The sequence below is a fragment of the Triturus cristatus genome, chromosome 1_1 (genome assembly GCF_964204655.1).
Source record: "Triturus cristatus chromosome 1_1, aTriCri1.1, whole genome shotgun sequence".
In the NCBI taxonomy this organism is placed as follows: domain Eukaryota; kingdom Metazoa; phylum Chordata; class Amphibia; order Caudata; family Salamandridae; genus Triturus; species Triturus cristatus.
The window spans coordinates 530,235,311-530,258,536 of NC_140579.1; the positions used below are offsets into that span (position 1 = coordinate 530,235,311).

Below are 23,226 nucleotides of genomic sequence, written 5' to 3' on the forward strand. Positions count from 1 at the left end.
AGCTGTCAGTTTGCTTTACGGATCTCCTCCACCATGACTGTCTCGGGTCTGTTAATTTACCGCCCTCCAGACCCCTGGGGTGCTTTATTAACTCCCTTGTGGAAACTGTTCTGCTGCTTGCTCTCACCACCACCAATTTTATGGTGTTGGGTGATTTAAATCTTCATTTTAATGATCCTTTGGATTTGATAGCTACAGACTTGGCCGGCGATTTGAAAGCTTTCGACATGACTCTTCGCAATCAGGGAGCTTCCCACACGAAAGGACATCTTCTTGACCCGGTCTTTTCAAACAGCCCGCTTTTAGAAGCTCTACCGGCCTGCCCTCTGCCATTGTCAGACCACTCTCTAATTCCCTTGGCCATGCAATGTGACCCAAGGTCCACTCTGTCCCCCAGAGTTTATTCTTTGGAAAGGGCTTGGTCGATACTTTCACTTGAAAGCTGGAGTGCGCAGCTTCAGAGCTCTTACCCTCCCTTGGCTGCCGATCCCTCATCGGCCGACTTGGCATTTGGTCAATGGTTGACCAATTCTCTAGATAATATCCTGCCTAAAAAGAGAGTGATTACTAGCTTGGACAGAAAGAGATCGGCCCCATGGTACACTGAAGAGTTGCGCTCCCTTAGGAGAAGTTGTAAGAAGTTGGAGAGGGCCTGGAGAAGGGATTGGGAGGTGGTCAGTCGAGAGAAGTATCGTACAGCCATGAGGATGTATAAGAATGCCGTCCGTGCCACCAAGGCAAAATTCTTCGAGGAAAAAATTTCCAGCGCTTCCAACTCTTCTAGAGAGACTTTCAAAGTGGTCAGGGAGCTCCTTAATATCCCTGAGCCTCCAGTCACTTATGACAACCCTGCAGAGAAGTGTAGGGAACTCGCGGACTACTTCCACCTCAAAATCGAGAATATTATTTCTCTGCTCCCGCAGGCTACACAGAATCTCGACGCTGTGATCCAAGGGAGAGGAGCACACGTTCTATTCGACTCCTTTAACCTCATATCAGAGCCGGAAGTACTAAAGGAACTCAGCTCCATGAAGAGTGGTTCGCCAGAAGATCCTGCTCCCATGAGGTTCCTTAAACAAGTGGCCTCTATCATCGTGGCCCCCATCACGAACCTCATTAACCTTTCCCTCACTCAAGGGGTGGTACCATCAGGTTGGAAAAGAGCTGTTGTGAAGGCTCTCCTGAAAAAGCCTAGTCTGGATTCCTCGGACTTGGCTAATTTCAGGCCCAACTCGCTCCTGCCGGGACTCGGTAAGATCGCAGAAAGACTGGTCAATTACCAACTGTCCAGCTTTCTGGAGTCCAATGGGTTGCTTCGCGAAACCCAAACCGGCTTCCGTCCAGGCCATGGCACCGACACCGCCCTTTTGGCAGTCGTGGACGAAGCCAGAAGCATCCTCGATTCAGGAGGGTCAGTGGCAGTGATCCTCCTGGACCTTAGTGCAGCTTTTGACACCGTTAATCATCAGGTGTTAATTCATCGGCTGTCTAAGGTGGGAGTAAGTGGTGTTGTGCTGCAGTGGCTTCGCTCCTTTCTCTCAGGCCGTTCTTATCAGGTCTGGGAAGGCAGTGCTCGGTCTTCTTCTATCCCCCTCCAGTGCGGGGTGCCGCAGGGATCCTCTCTGAGCCCTACACTATTTAATGTGTATATGGCCCCCCTGGAGGACGTAGTGGCACCTTTTGGGATGAAAATCGTCAGCTACGCTGATGACACTCAATTGGTGGTGGCCCTCTCCCAATTAGTGAAGAGCCCGGACGTTTTACACCAATGTCTGTCTCAAGTATACACCTGGATGTGTGACTCATCGCTGAAGCTCAATGGCTCTAAAACTGAAATCATGCTATTAGGGCATAAAGCCCCCCCTCTCCCTATATCCAGCTGGCCTAGCTGTTTGGGGGACCTCCCCGCCCCCAAACAGGAGATTAGGAGCTTGGGAGTCTGGTTGGAGCAGGACCTCTCATTTAGGACGCAGGCCAAAAAGACGGCAGGGATCTGTTTCGGGCTTCTTCGCTCTGCCCGCAAAGTCCTGCCTCTCCTCCCCCCCACCTCTAGGAAGCTGCTTATTCAGGGCCTGATTATATCTAGGCTGGTCTATTGCAATGCTATCTTCCTGGGCGCACCGGAAGCCACGTTGAGCAAGCTCCAACAAGTGCAAAATGCCGCGGCTAGGCTTCTGACCAATGCTCCCAGGAGGCAGTCAGCAAGACCATCCTTGAAGACTTTACATTGGCTTCCTGTGCGGGAGAGGATTAAGTTTAAGTCCCTCTGCATAGCCCATAAGGTCCTGCAGGGCAAGGGCCCCCCTATTCTATCCAAACTGGTGGTGCCCTATAAAGCCTCCAGAATTCTTCGTTCTGACCAGAAATCGCTACTCAAGGTCCCTAGGGTGTCCAAGGCCCGTACGGGCGGCAGAAGATTTGCAGTGCATGTTGCTACCCTCTGGAACTTGCTCCCGTGGGAGCTGCGTTCAGAAACTGGCACCCTTCGCTTCCGGAAACTGTTGAAAACCTATTTGTTTCCTCTTTGATGTGCCCTTGTGTGTTCAGGCCAAGGTTTGACGGATCAAGCGCTGGGATGCCCGAGGGTAACTAAGCGCTATATAAGACTGCTTACAATACAATACAATACAATACTTCCTCGAACTTCGGGTGCACGATCACTGGGCACTCCACACGAAGGTCTCAGGCTGCACGAAGATGAAGCGCACAGCGTCGCTGAGACTCACTTTAACTCTGGTGCACACGATAACAAGGCAAATCCTCACGAAGGTCTCAGCGCACAACACACACACACACAGCGTTGATGAGACTCAATTGGATTCCGGTGCACACGATAACTGGACAATCCTCACAAAGGGGTTCAGGCTGCACAAAGCACATGCACACAGCGTCGCTGATCCTTGCTTGGACTCCAGGTGCCCAGGATCACAGGGCACACCTTACGAGGGTCACAGGCTGAAACAAGCACACACACAGCGTCGCTGAGACTCTCATGGAAACTTTTGTGTTCCAGTGTTTCCACAACAGGGAGCCAGCTCACCTCGGGCCCTTGGGAATAAGATACTTCAGGACACAGCACACATCAAAGTCCTTTCAAGCAGGGGGACACAGCACACAGCAATGTCCATTTAGCCTTTCCTTGGTTAAAACAGCAAACTGCAGGCCAGCCCCAGAACACACAGCAAGGGTCAGTCCTATCCTTCAGTCTCTTCAGTTGTTTCTTCCTTGGCAGGTCCTCTTGACCACGAAGTAGCTCCAGTCTTGTTCACACTTGATCAAGCCATACTCCAAAGTTCAGGGGCTTCAGCTCTCATAGTTATACCCCTCAATGGTTTTGAAGTCTTTGTGTTTCAGGGGGGCCTGGCCCCTGTTCAAACCAGTTCTGGGTGCCTCCCTGCCAGTGACACCTTTCTTCCTTTGATTAGTGGGGGTCTGGATTCTCAATCACTCAGCAGGAGAAGGGACAATTGTTTTATAGCAGCAATCCAGGCCTCTTCACCTCTAGGGGCTTCTCCTCCCCCTACACTCCAGATGCAGTTCAGCTTTTTGCCGTCTCACCTCCTCCCCTGGGTCAAGACATTCCCCAGATCCTATCGCTTTCAAATACAGACAGTCAATCCACAGCCACGCAGCGACACACAGAAATGTTAGAGTACAAAAACTCAGCCACTTCTAAAGTGGCTTCTGAACACACAATGCAAAAACTGCCTTCATAAAAAGATGTGTTATTACATTGTGAGTTCAGGCATACTAAACTTCATCTTTCCATCTTAAGCCTTTGGGAAGATAGGCACGCAAGATAGGAACATATTACACAGCGTCCCCATTCTGTCCTATGGGCAAGATGGCCTTGCAACAGTGAAAAACTAAATGGAGATTATTTCACTGCCAGGACATGACACACACCTTAGTACATGTGCTACCTTTCCTATGCACTGCACCCTGCCCAGGGAGTACCCTGGCCCTACCATAGTGGTGTCTGATGTGCATAGAAAGGGAAGGGTAAGGTTTGGCAAGTGAGTGCACTTGTCAGAACAACATGGCAGTTTAACAAACTGCGAGCAGGCACTGCAATGGCAGGCCTAAGTTCCCTTTTTAAGGCTACTTGTGTGGGTGGCACAATTAGTGCTGCAGGCCCACTAGTAGCATTTGCATTACCAGCCCTGGTACACATAGTGCACTTTACTAGGGACTTTACTAGTACGGCAAACATACCAATCATGGACAACCAATTACCATTACACTTTATATTGGGAGCACTTGCACTTTGACACTGATCAGCAGTGGCAAAGTGTCCAAAACATCTAAGTTAGCAACACAATGTCAGAAAAAAGGTCTAGGGGGAAATTAAAAAGTTTAGGGAATTAGCCAAAAAGGGCTAAGTCCTACACACAGTTTTTGTGGTCTTCAACTGTTTCACAGCGGCTGGGGCTGCACTTTGACTCAACATGCATGGAGCGCTGATTCTGTACTTAGACAGCGACAAGTGGCATGCATGAGCAGTTTGCCTGGACCCCTGCAAAACTCTCTAGGAGAGCACGGTCTCTCTTCAGGTCACTCATCTCCTATCTCGTCGCCAATTGTTGCGTCCACCTCAGCATGAGTACCGGCCAATTACTATGCCACACACAGAGCTTAATATTACAGTCTTTATTTTTCTGTGTGTTACTGTAAACTCAAAATTCAACACCAAGCTTTCATTCCATTCTTCTTTAACACCTACGTCATAGCTCTACAGAGTACGGTTGGAGACCAAAGGGTTCCGTTATAGAAACTCATAAGGCACTACAGTGGGGAGCGGGTGGATTCATCCGTTCGATGGCAAAATTTGGTCTGTGATGGAGTGGGAGGTAACTACTATCCAAACTGAAGTGAGAGCCTTTTTAGGACTTTGCGGCTTTTGAGAATGAGTGCATGGTGATAGAGTGGGCCTTATGTAAGGTCCCCCTTAATTGTCTGACACTAAATTTGTTGTACAGATGGATCAGAAGACACTGAAATAGTTGATGGCTATGAAGGGAGAGAATCTCAAGTAGTTGAAATGGTCTATTTCTTTGCAAGGGTTAGACTTTGTTGTAGAGCAGAGAGCCGGATTAAGTCATGAGAATTGTGGCAGACTTTCCCGCCGGTTTTACTGAACTGACCACCGAACCTCTCCAGTTCAAGAGTTGGTTCGGGGTGTTCTGATCTGGGAGGGGCATCTGTTGGGATGGAAAAATCCTCTGCATGGTAAGAAACCTGCACTCCTGCCCTGAGTGCCCAACGGTACTGTTGTCTGGATCCCTAATGCTGATTTTTTTGTCATAGGCAAATATGAATCATGTGTGTGACCCGTAACATAGGCCTGTCTCATGGATTGTGGTTGTGTTGAAATGGAAGGGGAGTCCAAAGCACTGCCCTCCTAGTAGTGGAAGGCTACTGCCTTCGCCAGGAGTTAAGCAGCACAAACACAGAGGTGGCACCATACTGTTTAGTGATCAGCAGTAGTGAAAACGACCTTTTTACTCTGTGTCACTGGAGTGAGGCCTACAGGTCACTTCCCTTTCTAAAGGTTCTGCTGCTGTGTGCTTAACTCACCCCTGGCCTACATCAGGAAGATGTGGTCAGGTGTGTGTGATGGAAACATGTACTGAGTGCATATGTGTTTGCAAGAAGTACATTACAGAAGGGGTGAAGTGTGGTACAGTGTATACAGCATTTTTTGTAGAGCACGAACAGCTACCTCACAAGGAGGTGTCCCGGCGCTGAAGACCGCTGGGGAACCCGTCCTGGCTTTCCCTGTGAGATGGTCCCTTTCTGGGTATCTCCAAGGTGAAACCAGGCATCCCCGGCGTCTGTGGGGGGCCGTTGTAGAGATGAGGCAAGCTTAATGCCCAGAGTTGCCGAGTGTGTTCATGGTTAGAGTAGGTACCGAGGCGAGAATTATCGAGTCCGTTTTGACCCTGGTCCACGACCCTGCCGCGTCGGGAATTGAACCCTGGTCCCTGGCCGAATCTCTGCTTGCGGGTCTGCCGCCTCTAACCAGTGAGCCACACCTCTGTATGCATGATAAATGTGTGTATGCTGGAAGTGTGTGTTAATACACTGGTACAATACAGAAGGGCTGCAGTACTGAACAGTGTGCACAGAGTGAATGTGTTTCCTGCATGTAGTTATGCTTGTGGTGGCATAACACATGAGGATAACAGTGCTGTGCAGTAAGTGTGCTATGGAGGCACACTGAGTGCAAGTGTGCTAGCACTGGTACATTACATAGAGAACCCTGGGTTCTATTTCGGGAAGGCCAGGCCTGCCTGGTGGAAAACATGAGGAGTAGAGGAATCTCCCTAGACAGATTTGTGTATTGCTGCATTCCTGTAAGCTGGGAGGGGCATGCACTGGAGAATAGGGGTGCCAGGCTCTCTTTCTGCATTTTACAGGGCTCTTCGATTGAATGATAAATCATAAGGAAGGGGCCAGGAAACATCTCAGGAAGAGAGGGATGGGGATGATAAGAGAATCATAAAGAGTAGTGCTAGGAGCCCAACCTTTTGATGCACATATCACTGTGGTTGACATCCAGGTGTGAACTCGGGTCACTCATATGAATCTTGCTGTGGGGTAATCAGCTTCGGAGTCCTACCTGCTGTGACAGACATCCTTAAAGAGGAAGAAGAAAGGGGAAATATGTCCATTTCAAAGAAGCAGAACCCCACTAAAACATCAAGGACTCAGACACTAAATTATATTTTGTGTCTGGAAAAGGGCTATAGGTAGAGGAGTTTGAGACCCCAAACTTGCTCATCTGCCGAGCAGCCAGATGGGCTGGGTGAGAAGGGGAAGCTCTGCAAGATTTGTTCCTGTGACCTGGACTGGGGGTCCAAGCCTACTAGTCTGCCTGCTGGGTGAGGAAACATCACCAAGGGAAACAAAGACCACCTGCCCTGGAGCCTGGGGCACCAGGACCTGGCTGTTCGCCAAGACTAGTGTGCCCTGTGAGGAAGAGGAAAGCATTGAAAGTAACAAGGTCTGGGGGTAGTCCCATTATGAGGACTCCATGTGCAAGAAGTGAGGAATCCACTTCTGTAACAATCAGACTGTAGCCTTTGTGGTGGATCGATTCGGCGACCCCGTGTGCAGGGAGGGGCCGTCATGTGTGTTGTGTGGAGGGCACCAGGCCTGCACATCCTCATGGTGAGGGGCCCAATGTGCCACAGAAGAGGCCACATTGGATATTAATGGCCGGTAGGAGTAACCAGAATTCTGAGTGCTGTGGTGGAGGCTTCGTATGCAAGGAGGGGCCATCGGAGACGCTGTGGCCAAGGGTTCGGGCTGGCGCCCGGGAACAAGAAACTGCTGCTGTGACCAAGGCAGGTCTGGCCTGCATACTGCACTGAAGTAAGCCTGAGGATCAAAGGACACCGAGGGAGCCACGTCAGAACAAGTAGATCAACCCCCCCACCCTCCAGTGAAGGGAAGTGTGAATTACCGTACGATCACCAAAGCGGGAACAACCCCAATCCCTAGATCCAGCTGGTAGCATGGCTCGGAGGAGAGAGCTTACACCTGCCGGGTGTTGCCTCTTGTAACCACATGCAGCCTGACTTTGCCATTCTGGAGCAGGACTTAGCTGCGCTGATGAGGGATTCCACACTACCAGAGCAGTTAAGCCATGAACTGGGCCTCTGTGGCCCTAGGGGAATGTATTGCGATCAGTACTGTAAAATCCTAGACTTGTGACTGAACTCCCGAAAAGGAGTCAAAGGGGAGAACTCTTGAGTACATTAATCATTTACATTCCCTGGATGTGGACAACAGTGAATGGGGAATAACATTGAACCGATGCACTAAAGTTAGTGGGACAGGGAACGGCTTGACTAGAGACCCAACCTCAAAGGGGATCTTGTGCTATTTGTTTTTTTAATGTCATTTACCTTTGAATGTGTAGAATTAAAATTAAAATACTTCTTTTTATATAAAATAAGTATTTGACAGGACATTGATTTATTGCTCGCGCTGCTTGCACATTGAATTCTGACCCGTGTTCACTGTATCTGCGCTTCAACCCAAAGGATCCTTGACTGCTCGACCTACGTTACGTGAGAGTCAGGTGTAGAAGGGGTGCTTGGCCCAGTTGAGCGAGTTCCATAGTAAGTCGGGACCCAGGACATTGGGAGTAAAAGGCCTCAGCCACTACAGGTGGGTCCAGTAACTCCTGATTGCTCTGTTTCCCACTGAAAAGGGTTCTGATGATGGGGCTCAACATTTGCAAATGGTTTGTTTCAATACTGTTTTGTGCCCCATGTGATCTCCGACATAGTGGATACCTTGAACTAAGTTGCCTCCAGTGGTCAGATAGTTGTTAGGTGTTCATCAAATGTTTGCTGTGCTAAGATCCCACTTTTCCAAGCTCTTCAAAAGCTGGCAGGATTATATATTCTTACAGCAGTTTTGCAGTTCCCTACTCCTGTGGTTTCTACCTACTTGCAGTTTGTGGTAGAAACAGAAGTGAAGTCCATGAACGAATCTGGAAACCTATCCATCACTTAAAAGGAGACAAACGTCTGAATTCAGCAAGGGGTCCTTTTTGTAGCTTACTTGAGTTTCCCTACCACTAATCATTTAAACAAAAAGTAATAAATAACTCTGAAAAAAAAGAGAAATAGGAGACAATGTTTTCATTTGTAATTTTTTCCCAACACAGCCAATTTATGAAAATAATATATAGTTACATCTGTCCGTTTCTGGTCTCAGGGATATATTGTGTTCTCTAAAAACTTGCAATACTCAAGGCCATCAGCTGAGCTGCAACTTATGATGACTTTTCATTTTCATCAATCATGAATTAATGCACATGGTAAAATTTACTGAATGGAGAATGGGTATAACATGTATTTGTGAAGTGCACGTTCACCTTTTGGGGCAATTTGACGCCGAATGACAAATGTTTATTGCTATCAAACACAGTGGTACTCTCGTTATCAACCATTAAGATTTACCTGTAGCCCAAGGTCAAACACACATTTCTGGAAAGGATACATCAGTCCGCTATACTGCCAGACTCAGTATGAAGGAAAACTATGCATTCTTGATTTGTGCCCAAGATAATGAGTATAAGAATAGTGGTTATTATTTGTACAACCATGAATTTGAGGTTACCGATAATAGCATGTGAATCGGAAGGCATTTTGCAAAATGTGTTCTTTTTTGCACACTGGCTTACATTTGGAAGCCAAATCGAGAGAATTTTAATTGATAATAATATAGGTTGTACTATTCTAGTCTATTCGGGACAATTCTCTGGATAAAAATGGTACCCAGCTTGGGCAGATGGACAGATCTCTTGCGACAGGAAGGGCTTCACAAAGCAACAAGGAAGCATCAAACTTTTTCAATCAAAATTCACTCATTCTGGCAATGGATTAGCTGTGGTATTTGGGCCTTGGCTCAGCCGGTGTAGTGTCCTCCCCAGCGCGGGGTACCCGCCAATGACTAAGCCACAAGCAGAGTTTAGTATTACACGTCTTTATTCGTCTGCACGTAACTGCAAACTCAACATTCTAAACCTACATTCACTTCATTATGCACTAACAGTTACATCACAACCCTACAGAGTCCATCAGGAGCCAAATGGGTTCGGTCATTGCTAATTCGCATGACACTACATCTCTCCCTCTGTTAAATAAAAAATATTTATATACAATTAAAGCTCTTAAATTACCTTTTGTGGCGCTCAAATTAAATTGACCTTTTTGTGTCTTCGGAAACTGGGAACTTTCACCAGAAATTACCAGGATCTGCGTTGGTGATGTAGAGGCAACTGCAGCCACAGAGGTTTCAGAACCAGTCTCTACGTTGACATCAGGATCTGATGACCATGGAGCGAAATGCCGAAAGTGAGAGTAGTTTCTCGTAACAGACTTCCCAGGGTGCTGGGCAGCCCCCATGTGTCCTTTTGTGGACACTACTTGAAATGGCTCAGCATCAAAGAGAGCATAAAACTTTATTTTTCTCATCTGATGGACTAGCGCTGAATCTGAACACACTTTGCATGTCATTTCTTATCAGCATAAGCCTTTCTCTTTTGTTTAGGTACCATGTTCCTCATACAAATTCTTCAATATTGTTTTCTCTTTGATTTGTCCATTGAGGTTACTTGGTTGTCATGGCTCTCCCAAACAACAAAGTTGTAGGGCTCTCACCCGTTGTGGGTTGAATAATAAACTCTTAAAGTGGAATTAAATGTAGTTTTGAGATTGAGCTTCTCTTGGGTAGCATGCTGCACTGCTTTCTTTAGCATACTCATGAAGCGTTCAACAAGGACGCTGCCCTGTGGCCTTCGAGGTGTGCTCTTCTGATGCTTTATATTCAAGTGATTTGAAAAGACTCTAAACTCTTGACTGCTAAAAGGTGGGCAAGTCAGATTTCAATATTGCAGTAACACCCCATGTCGCAAAGCTGCTGTCTAATCTCTCAATAACACAGTCTTGCGTAGTAAACAAGAGATCTTCAATTAATGGATATTGTGAATATTCATCCACAACCACCAACAGGTGATGTCCATTGTCAAGAGGACTGAAAAACTCAATTGCTACTCTTTCCCATGCATGGTTCGGTAGTTCTGCAGTTGCATAGATGGCAGGCTTTTAATTCTCTTACAACTCTCTCATCGAGATAAGGAAACCACATGTGCAGAGCTTGTTTTGGTGCAACGACTAGAGGATGTACCTCATTGGCCACTTTAATTTTCTTGTGTCGCAGACTCTGTGGAAGACTCTCCGGAATCACAATTCTCGAACCTCTGAAGGTAATGCTTTCTTGGATTATAGACAGTTCATCTTTGACATTTTTGTATTTTTGATACTCACTGTCACTAGTAAAAGGGTAAGTTGGTTGGTTACATGACTGATGTGTGATAATATCCTTCAACTTCACTGGCAGTGACAATTTGGTCTAACTAAATGGCAGCTGGTGTGTTGACTATACAATAAAGTTAATATAAGCTTCATCCGTCTTGGATGGGGTACGATGACCTTGTATTGGCAGTCTGGAAAAGTAGTGGGCAGGTTTTTGATTCCTCACTGGAAAATGCACAATTGTGTATTTTTACTCATGCAATTGTTGCAGGGATTCTGCACATATACAGAACTATGCGCAGGAAACCATGACCTCAGTGTAGTAGTGGTGTACCAAAATACCCACCTCGATACCCAGATGCCTTATCCGACTAGCTACAGTGTCTCATTCGTTCTCCGTACTACAGCGAAGCTACCAATGATTAGACATCCTAGAACAGGCTACTCCAAATCTCTCTCTCACGATATACGGGATAAGAACACTCTTTCGTTCAAACTCTGGTACTAGTCCACAACATGAGTAAATAGAGAAAGAAGAGTTTGAAATGTTTATTTTAACTATCGAGCTCTATAATTCAGTACACGAGCCAATACTAGCAGCAATATGCAAAGGATTAAACAAATCAGCATTGTTACAATTCCATAAAGAACAAAAGGGGAAATCATATTATAATGATGGGGGAAACAGGACTATATCACCTTGCCACCCTCCCCGTGCTAGAAGCTAGTTTATTATACTAATAGAAGACCTCCAGGCTTCGTCACGGGGGACCCCATACCTCCGAGTTCAGATGCAGGGATTTACATCTCCGGACAAGCACAGCTCTTCTATCTTGTAAAGCATTTCCCCAAGTGAGTTAACATGTAAGCAAAGCAATATTAAATGCACCAGATTTCCAGGTTTGCAGCTTTGTTCTATGTTATGTCTATGGACGGGAGACTGACCAAAGTAATCAACAGAGCCCATTGTTTTTCGACCTTGAACACGCTGTGCAGACAAGGAGCAGAGTGTTCAACTAAAATACTGAAATGCAGACAGTTCTCATGTGAAAGTGAGCAAGCAAAGTGTTTACGAGAAATATGCAATGTAGTAACGTGAGCAAAGCGACAAAATGGCGGCCAAGCTCATGCTAACTTAGCAGGTCTGCGGGTGTGTCCAAATCTTCACTACACAATTTTTGTCTCCAACGTTGAATGCAAGGAGGCATCTAGGCCTTTGGATTGCCAAATATGGTTAACAAGCCTTGATGATCTGTCACCAGCGTAAAAGGCTTTCCGCACAGGAACGCATGACAATGCTCACAAGCACACACCATGATTAAGGTTTCTTTCTCAGGTTGTGAATAAGCACATCCTGTTTGGGACAAACTTCTACTTGCATATGCCACAATATGTCTTCAAGCACTCGGGCTAGAGCCTAACCCAACTGAGCTAGCGCCAACAAGAACCTCAGTATGAAGCTTTGGATTGAAGTATGCCATTGCAGTAGTGTTCTCAATGGATTGTTTGATTCTTTTCAAACTTTTCTCACATTCTTGTGACCAGTGAAATGGAACATTCTTTTTTGTCAAGTCTCTCACCGGAGCACTTACAGTGGCAAAGTGTTGTATGTATCTGGCACAGTAACTGACCATGCCACGGAATGAATGCAACATGGAAACATCTTGTGGGGGATTGGCAGTTACCAGTGCTTGCACTTTAGCAGGATTGGGTGTCAAACCCCCCATTAGAAAAGATATGGCCAAAGAACTTCAGCTTTGTCTTATGGAACTCACACTTGTCCACATTCAAAGTCAGACCTGCATCAGCAACTAAACGACACACTTGTATGAGAGCTTTATCATTCTCTTTTTACGTTGCTTCAAAAACCAATATGTCATCACTATAATTGAATGCATTCATGACAGGCTGTATGATACGTCGAATGACGTTTTAAAAAAGTTCTGCAGCTGATGACACACAAAAACGTAGTCTTTTGATTCTAAAAAGACCAATGTGGGTAGAAAAAGGTGCAATGTATCTGCAATTTTCTTTGGGTTCCAACTGATGATATCCTTTATTCAAATCAAGGCGAGAGAAGACCTTTGCACCATTTGCTTGTGTTATATCAGCAATGTGTGGACCGGGATGTCATTCTCGCTCAATTGCCTTGTTTGCCTGACGCTTGCCAACACATATGCGTACAGCTCCTTCCCTGTCCGTTTTGGGTATGACCACTATGGGAGAAACCCATGGCGTTGGACCAATAGAATGTTCAATGATATCATGCTTGAGTAACAATTTAAGGTCTTTTTCAACAGCTTCTTGTAAATGAAAAACAATTTGTCTATGTCTTTGAGCAACAGGACGGACATTCTCATTAATATGAAACATTACTTTCATAGTCTTAAGCTTTAACAAACCATGACACAACAAAGGGAACTGGCTTACTATTTCATGGTGAGCATTCATGCTATATTTCACCGAAATCAGTCCCTTACCAGCAGCTTTGTTGAAACTGAGTAGGCAGGCACTTGCCGCTGTACCTTGGAGCACATATACGGGTGCATACACCTTTGTTTTCTTGTGTTTCATCGTCGCTACAAATGAATCTTGACTTTTTAATAGCATTGATGCAGCGCATGCATATACTTTTGTTTTCAATGGCGTAAATTGTGGTTATGGGGACAATTCATTGTATTTCTCCTCATACATAATGTTATCAATGCACCACTGTCGATAATGAAAGGTATTGAACAACCATTTACTTTCAGTGTAATTTTCGGACAATGTTTAAATGTCTTTGGTGCTTTGGCATGCCGACTTTTCTTTGACTGACATTTTTCTTCACATGCGGCCAAGTCCAACAAGCGTTCACATTTCTGAGGCCAACATTGACAAAGAACAACCATCTTCTTTACTTTCACTTAATACTGAAGAACTGTTAGATGATGACTTAGATGATGATGGACTTCGTTTAGTGTAGATTTACCTCAACTGATGTTGTCACTTGGCCTTGTGGGCATGCGTCAAAATTTGGTTCTGGAAAGTTCAGGCGGCCATTTTGTCTTTGAGTCGTGACACACTTGCTTTTTCCTTCACTTTGCAAACCGTTACAAAATGGTTCTCCTTCCCACAGCCTTTACATATCTGCCCAAGGGCAGGACATATACCTTTATGTGGAAACGAAAATACACATCTGAAGCACAACTTCTTTTTACATGCAGACATCACTTTGTGTCCATCAGTCTTTTGTTTCAGCTTACTTTTCACACTCATGACTGATTCACTCTGGGACATCTTCAGCCTCCATGTCGGCAGCTAGCTAATATGAACGCTCTTCAGCTCTGGCCGCCATCAACATTCGCTCTACACTACTAGTTTCTAAATGAATCTAACAAGCATCCATCAATAACTGAGATGTATAGCTTTTTAATCATTAAATTAATTGAACTTACAGTGTTTGATGAGTCTCTCAACAAACTCATCAATGGTTTCAGCAACTTTCTATCGTTCTTGACTGAAAATGAACATTTCGTAATCTAGATTTGGCATTGGATTGAACTTGAGATTCAAGGTTTCTTAGATCTGACGGTATGTTATTCTATCAGTTCACTACATTTTCTTTATGATTTCTTTTATGCCTTCACCAGCAAGATGTTTAGGTACTTAATAATGTTTTTGTTATCATTTTCTTCAAGTGCATCAATGTAATCATCAAATGTCTCCAGCCAAATGGTTTGTCTGTCACCAATATTTTGCCTTTTGGCAGTGTCCCATGGAACTGTTGGTTTCAGGAAGGCGGCAGCATTGTAGACTAGTACAGAACTTAATGAGGCGGGAAGTAGCGTTCCTTCTGATGAGGTTTCTTGATTGCTGTGGTCCTCTTTAATAGTAACTGGAAACTTTACTTTCTTCTTGATCTCCATTGGAAAAACTACCTTTCACTATTTAGAACACCGCTCTTCGCTTTCACTCTTCGATGACCTATGGAGTTGTTCTGAGTCCCACTCTGCAGCTTTGGTGGTATACCGCTGTCGTGTAGCTCCTATACTACACATGCAGAACCTTAGATAACATAAACTGTGGGATTGGTGGCAGACTAACTCTGAGCACCCCCACCACATATGTTAGCCGATTTTTGCATTAGCTAGCTCACAGTTCCACTAGCGTCTCCTCTTATCGGGGAGAGATTAGTTTCTGGCAGCCTCAGAACATGACAACCCTGATCCCTCAAGATCGTGGAAACAATGTACTACTTTTCACTCAGTCACTCGTGCTATTTTAGTTTATCTCAGAGGTACACAGAATGAACAGTCTGAGAGTTTCAATAAAAGGTTTATTTAACAGTTGTTATTCTCATGTAGAATATATGAACTGTAACAACCATTACACAGTAGCAGAGATATATGGTCAGCAGTACTATGAATATAAACGGATAGTACAGTTCTACCATTGTGCAGTTAGCATGAATTAATACATGAATATAAAATGCATGATAAAAGTGCGCAAACTCCTACGATGCCTATCTAGATGTACCTAAGTGTACCTAGCATATGAGTAGGAATAAAAGCCAAGAATCCCTCCAGGATTTAGTCGAACCCTATTACCTGAAGTATGAGAAATGTCGGATACTTGCATACAGCAAGTAACCCTGGAGTTCACAGCCACCAGATAGGCGATGCCCGGAAGCATACCACAGCAACCTTGATCGTTCAGCATCAAGTAACTCCCATTCGAGAGCAGCTCGAACACCTGTTTAAACACGGCAGCTGGAGTCCCTTTCATGTGGCAGGACAAGTTTGTTACTGACCCATTACAAGCCCCGTGCAACGTAACGTCCTGGCACATGAGAGAACCACTCAAAGCGTTCTTGCAGTTTGTACCACTTAGAAACACTTCTCGATCCCCACTCAGGCCTCGAAATCTATATGATAAATCCCAGGATTCCTTAATGTAATCTTTACCCAATTTTTTACCACCCATTCTTTCCAATTTGGGTCTGTTCTATTGTACTGTAAAATGTCATCTACTGTTGCCCCATGTTGTGTAGTTGAATTTTGCCACCCCTGTGATGGTGTTGGAAACCGAGGTGTATTAAGGTCTTTTATCTTGGCTAATCAAAGACAGGATGTCTGTTGCACAGTTTCATTTAGAAATATCATCTGCTGTGAAATGAGGCATGCTCTAAATAGCGCTTCTGTTCCCTGGACATGCCTGTCTCTAGAACCCCAGACTGATTTTGAGTCTATTGTGTCTTCCCACAGGTCAAAACCCTGTTCAGACAGTTTGGCAATAAAGGAAGCAGAGTAAATCTGTTTGGTGTTAGTCAGCATAATTTTCAGTGCCGATGTCGGTGTAACCTTAAAAAAAATGAGGTCAGGTCAGTGGTGTTAAAGCCTGAAAAATATGAAAATTTCTGTGCAAACGTTTGCAAACTACTTTTGGGTGGTGTAGGGCAATGCTCCCATTGATGGTACTCAAATACATTTCTAGGTGAAATAGATTTGTGTAGAAAATGATGACCATCATGTAGGTAACAGTACAATGCGTCATAGTCTGAATTATCTTCTAACATTTCAGTATTCGGAAATGCAGCAGATTTTTCTAAATCAGACAACATGTTATTAACAGTTTCAGTGTCCCAATCATCAGAAAATATACTGGAGGGAATGATATCACTTAAAGAAATGTTTAAAAAATTACGAATTTTTAAAACTTCTGTGAGGCCCAAATTATCGAAATCAACCTTGTCCCAAACTATACCATCCGGTATAGGAACTGCTGTAATGTTCACTGATGACAAGTCTCTGTTCACGGTGTGATGATTGATGTGGCTTTAAAATCAAGTTGACTTGTTGGGATGTAGTGCTTTGCTGAAGGTATCTTCCATTAATAAGCATGGTAAAAGTTATTACTAAGCCTAGCCAGAAAAGAACAAAAACAGAATCCCAGTAATTACCCAGAGTTCTACCCAAGGCGATACCAGGTTGAAGTACCGGGGATTTTAGGACCCCAGCGGTGCCAGGGGTAGCACCCTATGACTTCGTTTTCCATGTTGGCGTAGTATTATAAAATTCCCCTCTCATGGTAATATAACAAAGAACTTGGCAAAGAAGCTGAAATATGAAAAGACATCTTTATTAAACTCAAATGAGTGAGACTACGTCGCACAGAAGCCTTAGCAACTGAATGAGGCAGTCTGCAGAACAAAAACCAGTCTTCTCTTTTATACAGAATATTACGCTTTGGGCAACACCGCCCCTGTTTCACAAGTGGTCATTCACATATTTTGGCTTCAAAGAAAAGGCAGAGTCATGATGACAATCCCACATTCCAGTTCGTTCAGCCCACAATCTTTTAACCCAGCAAGGCTCAGAACCCTCATCAGATACCAGCAGACCCCAATAAACGGGCACCTCCTGCTCGTAAAACAAGCCATAAAGTAGGAAACTGAGTCAGATGTGAAAGAGATTAGTCAGGGTTCGTGTGGGAAGAAGGAATTTATGATGCCTCGGGCCATGATGCTAATCCCATTTGGCCGCAGTAAAAGGAACCGTCCGGACAGGGCTGACCTCGGGCAGTGGAGTCAGTTTGCACAGGTCACAGAGAAGTCACAGAAGGTGTATGTGTCCTTTAGGCCTAGGCATGGCCTTAGCACACAGCCTATGTGAGGGCAATCACAAAAATGGCTACTGTTCTAATATGGAACCCAAGGGTTCAATGTGTAGTATTATATATATATATATATACGGTGAATTCATTGGTTTAAACATGACAAAACACTTGTACATACCGCATTTGTCATTTGCGGTTTGTTAATACCAAAGTCGGCAGGGTAGGGGCCTGCCTCCAATGTGGTTCCAAATTTTAAAGTACCACAAGGTATGTCTTTTGAATAAAGTGAAGAAAGTTCTTGATTTGTTGCTTTAGTGGTGTTTTGGCTGGCATTGATTCCTGTTCACTTGGATCCAAGCAAAACGTATCAAAGTTAATGAAGTAGCCAGAAGCAGTTCGATCAATTGTTAGAATTGCATCGGGATTTGTTGAAATTGTATTTTGCTCTCGTCGAGGCATGTTGATGTAGACGTCTGTATTTGGTCTAATTGCAACTTGGGTGTTGCTTTGAGTTTGATTTTGAAGTTCGGGTTCAGGAGGAACGAGTTCCATAGCATTGTTGCATAGTCCTTCATTCCGTACAGGTGGCTCTTCAAACGTGATGAGTCTTTCTGTTTGAACTTCTTGGAATCTAGCGAGAGGAGGGTGTCTGCTACTGTGGAGTCCACGAGGCCTACTGTTCAGTATTGGCCACATAGTGTGGTTTGATTAAGTCAATTGAGACACATCTTTTCTCCTTTTTTCTGGCAAGAGGCGGGAGCAGCACAGTTTTTATTCCATGTACTGCTAGGACAGGTACAGGTGTTCTGTAGGATGGTCCAAATTATTTTTTGTCTACTATTTTCTCTTTGACCAGATCCCCGACTTTTGGGATCCACACAGGTCTTGCCGTGACTGCCTTGACTACCCAGTGGCAGTCTGTTTTGAAAGGACGTTACTTTGTCTTTCCCTGGATACATTTAGATCCTGTAAAACAGCCAAACAATCATGGATATCAAATGGTTTCTTATCCGCCACTGCGCTGTCGGGAAAAAATCCTTTAAGCAGTGCAAATCATTTAATCACCACATCTGCAACAAAAGGGAGTACAAAAAGGTTTATTGTACATGCCAGGCTAATTCAGCTGGGAGAGTGATGTGCTATGAGCGAAGCACAAGTCAGTCTCAACTAACATACACTTCAAGTCTACTTCTTATAATACTAATTTTGGCCTAGATCCATATTTAATACAATGTTCACAATAGAAAAAGCTTCCTGCTTTTCCGTATGTCCCACGCAGATTACATACATTTATTTAAAGAACAGCTCTTTCCTGTTGTTTGTGACTTCTCATGCCAAACTAACAGACTACAATGGAAAAGATTCTTGCTGCTCTGAATTTCCTGTAAAAATATCCTAGGCGAAACGTTCTAAGCTCGAATACAATGAAGAGGAAAAAACACTTAAACCAAACCGCATTGAGACCTTTTTTTGAAAGCAGGTTGTAGGTTATTTCCAGATACAATTGTGCAACTTTAACATGCACGTTTAAACAGCATTATGCAGTTTTTCTGTCTTTACATAATATTTCACAGTGTGTGGGCACGTGACAGATAAAACTGAATAATTAAATCCTAAATCTAAATAAGGGTTTTGATTGCTTTCATTCCCCTCTCTAGTCGATTCTTCGACTACTTCTTCACTACCCCTGTGCATTTCTTCCAATTCTATATTTTGCATCTCTTTATTTCTCCTTATAGGAAACATACCTCCTACTTTAGCTGTAACCCTCTTGCAACATGCTAAGATAACCTGAAATACTAGGCACATCAATAGCAACAGAACTATTATAGGCAACACTGACATCCAGGACAGCACCCAATCAAACCAGCCAGTGAACCGCTCATCTGGAGCACCCCCCTCTGTCCTTTATCTGTGCATGCAAATTAGGCAAAGTCAATATGGCCTGAGTTAGATTTCCTTCATCTTCATCATTCGCCTGTAAGAAAGTACAGCATACTGAATTAAGTTTTTTACATACTCCTCCTTCGATTGCTGTCATTAAGTCCAAAACATATCTGTTTTCCATCACCATAAGTCTGATTGAATGCAGCTCTTCTTTAATTGCATTAAAGCCATCTTCAGTAGCATTTATGGCTTTCATCAGCTCCCAGCGGGTGATCTGAACCCAGCGAGCAGTTGCTTTTGCTTGAAACATAGGTATCAGACTTCCAACAAATGTGTGGGCGTCATTGAACAACCTATACTCTTTGGGCACATCCTGCCACACTGAAGTTCCAAAGTACTCAGCCATCCTTTTTCTTCTGTGATGATGCAGCAAAGTTGATGCTTTACTCATGGAATGCAAATGCAAATTTTGTATTTCTTTTGCTGGTATTACCATAGATGGAGTATGTAAAGTCACCAGAGAGCAGATTCCGCTCCAGTCGGGTGGTAATTGAGTGTATATTCGGGCTCCACACTGCCAGTAAAAATCCATAAGGCTGGAGGTACCGCCCTGCATATCAGCATTGTAAATAGTTGAACTGCAATTGAGATTCCGTCCCACTTTAACAATCCCATTTCCCTGAAAGCAAAGAGAAAATCTCATTAGTTTCACAGCCAGCTTAGGATGACGTTTAGTTCCAGTCCATGTATATCTCTGGATGTTTTCATCCCATACTTGCTGACATGATGCTTTTATATCATCAAATCTCAAATGATTTTTTGTTTTTGCGCCATTCCATAAAGCCATTCCATAAAGATATGGCCCTACATGAAAACCTAGCTCCAGTAAACCATTTATTATTGGCAAATACTGATGCTTCAATACTTAATACTGGCCTGGCTGCGCAATCTAGGGGCAGTGGTTTGGCAGAATAATTATTACAGGTGGATGGTGTATTAGATCTCCCTAGAATACCTTGTTCCAATATGGCTTCCTCCCAATTTGCATAGCTATATATCTGCCCTGCTCCTTTCATTCTGGATATCTCTTTCATTATCTCTGTTTTATCTTTCAAAATTTGCAAAATTTCAGGAGTTGTATCAAATCTGGTTGTATTAACTCTGGCTGTCATAGGACTAACATGCGTTGGCTGTAACTGTGCTTTTATCCTACACAAGAAAAGATGCAATAAACACTTTGTCATATTAACAGGCACTTCTTTAGGATACACTAAAGGTGGTGTTTCTATGGCATGGGGAATAAGAGAACATACATAACAACTATCATTTTGTGTATTGGTACCTATATCATGCATGCCTTTGTACCACAAATTATCAAGTAGAGAATCATGCAGAGGATGTATATCTGTTTCATTGAAAACAGCTCTACGAAAGCGTAATACTTCTTCCCTATGGGTGGGATCTTTTGCATCCACATAACACATAATACAATAGCAAATTATCAGAGTAATAATCATAACCACTGAACTCATTATTATACTATGAAAAATATAATTAAGCTGTCTCTTCATTGTATAATTTGTTCTTGGACCATTGCCTCCTCCACTCCTTGTGGGAGTGAGGCTAAAAATTGAATAATGTCTGTTACGGGCACCCAATATCGCATCCCCTCCACTTTTACTGCTGTTGGTGTGCTCTGTGTTACTTAGTAAGGGCCTAGAAACTTGGGATCCTTCCATGTTCTCACAAAGTTGCGCACGAAGACCCAGTAACCAATGCTGATAGCTGTAGACAAGGGCAGGGGTCGTGCAGTACTGTTGGCCTGTTGCAGCTGAACCTGTATAGAATAAACCTGTACAGATTTTGTTAAGGCAGACATGTATGCATTCATTTCTTGCCAAACACTTTCTGATGCAGACTTGGTATCAGAATGAATCATTTGATTTTGTTTAAAAGAAAAATTTGAATGCCTACCTGTTACGACTTGGTGAGGGGTCAAATGATGATCTTTTGAAGGGGCATTTCTCAATGCATACAGAGCAAGGGGAAGGCAGTAAAGTCAATTCTTTTTCAGTGTCTCACAAATTTTTGACACTTTGCTTTTCAATAAGCCATTCATCCTCTCAACAATGCCATTACTCTCTGGGTGGTAAACTGAGGTAAACTGGTGTTCCACTCCTAATAGTGTAGTAATTTGCTGAAATACTGTGTTAGCAAAGTGTTTTCCATTATCGCTGCATATTGCTGCCGGAACGCCCCACCTAGGTATGACCTCTCTCACCAGGAATTTGGCTGCCTGGTCAGCATCACACCTGGAGCAGGGTCCTGCTTCAATCCATCGCGAAAATGAACACACCACTACTAACAAATACCTATATCCATTACATTTTTGATTCATATCTACAAAATCTATGTGTAACTCTATGAAAGGACCTATTGGTCTTGGAATGGAGGATGAAGGCATTTTTGGTGACATCTTATTACAGTACTGGTAACACACATGACATGAAGCTAGAAATACATCAACTAATGGTCCTAGATTAGGGATAAACCAGCTGTTATTTAATTCATCCATCATTACTCTTTTAGAGTTGTGTGTTGGTAAATTAAGTTGTCGAAGGGCTGTTATAAGTAATGACTGAGGCATTATAACTTTACCTGAAGTGGCTGATCTATAAAGAAGATCTGGAAATCCAGTCACTCCCCCCCCTTGATTTCTAGAGATCTTTCTCATGTTGTGGCGCTGCATTTTGAATGTCTAATAATGCCCCTGTAGAAATATTCTCATAGTGTTGTATCTCAGCCTCATCATCTGCATCTAAAGTGTGCATACAGCATGTTTTCATTGCATATAAACTAGCTTCCTTTGCTGCTGTATCAGCAGCTTCATTTCCCTTACACACCAAATCTGTTCCTTTTGTGTGTGCCTGGCAATTAACCACTGCTACTTTACATGGTATTTGTAATGCAGCAATAAGGTCAGCTAAAAGATGTTGCTGCGCTACTGGTGTCCCACCAGATTTAAGAAATCCTCGCCTTTCCCATCTCTTCAGCCCTGAGTGAACTGTGGAACCTACATATGCTGAATCAGTGTATATTGTTACTGGCTGACCCTGACAAGCCTGTAGGGCCGTTATCAGTGCTTTTAATTCAGCCACTTGGGCTGAGTCTTGGGATGGCAAGGGTAAGAGGTGCAATGTGTCAACAACAGCTGCACCTGTATGTCTGTTATCTGTCTCCTGGTCTATCCATGAGGAACCATCAATAAACAATTGTCGGCCATCAGACAAGGGGTCCTCATGTGCCAGGTGATCGTCCTCCTCCAATGTTGCACTACAGTCATGATCAGTGGGCTCTAGTGGGTGCACTAAAAAAGTTGCAGGATTGACTGAGTGTACTCGCTCAATGCAGATAGAAGGGTTTGACAGTATTACTTCATAACCTGTTGCTCTTTGAGTGGTCAGTGTACTTTTACTTTTCTGCAGCACAGCAAAAGGAGAGTGCTCAACATACAATGTTACAGCTCATCCTGCTGTAATAGTACTGCTCTTTTCTACTGCAAAAGCTGCTGCTGCAAGCGCTCGCTCACAAGGAAAGTGACCTTTCATTACTGGATCTAATAGTCCACTAAAATAGGCGACGGGTTTATGACCCATTGGGTATTTTTGAGTAAGGACTGATATCATGGAATCCTCTGTGGCAGCAGAAAACAGAAAAAATCTCTTTGTATAGTCTGGATTTGCTAGCCCTGGGGCTGAAGCAATTGCTTCTTTCAATGTCTGAAATGCACTTACACTGTCATCACTCCACTGTATGCCTGTGTTGTCAGTTTTAGCTTGCTTCATCGCATATAATAGTGGTTGTATGATGGTAGCATAATCAAATACCCACTGACGTACAAAGTTAC

The 23,226-nt window shown here is 43.9% G+C and overlaps 1 protein-coding gene across 1 annotated transcript; it reads right to left on the bottom strand.

Annotated features, from left to right (window-relative positions):
* Window positions 1-19,314: 19,314 nt before the first annotated feature.
* Window positions 19,315-20,697, bottom strand: LOC146870557 (uncharacterized). Its single transcript, XM_085643201.1, has 2 exons — window positions 20,335-20,697; window positions 19,315-20,195 (listed from the first exon to the last, which is right to left on the bottom strand). Exons 1-2 carry the CDS (start codon window positions 20,672-20,674, stop codon window positions 19,315-19,317), a joined length of 1,221 nt encoding a protein of 406 aa, XP_085499327.1. The 5' UTR covers window positions 20,675-20,697.
* Window positions 20,698-23,226: the final 2,529 nt, after the last annotated feature.

Excerpts from the sequence above, each read along its gene's own strand:
- LOC146870557 (XM_085643201.1), bottom strand. The coding sequence starts at position 20,674 with ATGCATGATATAGGTACCAATACACAAAATGATAGTTGTTATGTATGT. Across the intron at positions 20,196-20,334 it reads GGAAGCCATATTGGAACAAG|GTTTTCATGTAGGGCCATAT; the intron begins GTATTCTAGGGA and ends TACTGGAGCTAG.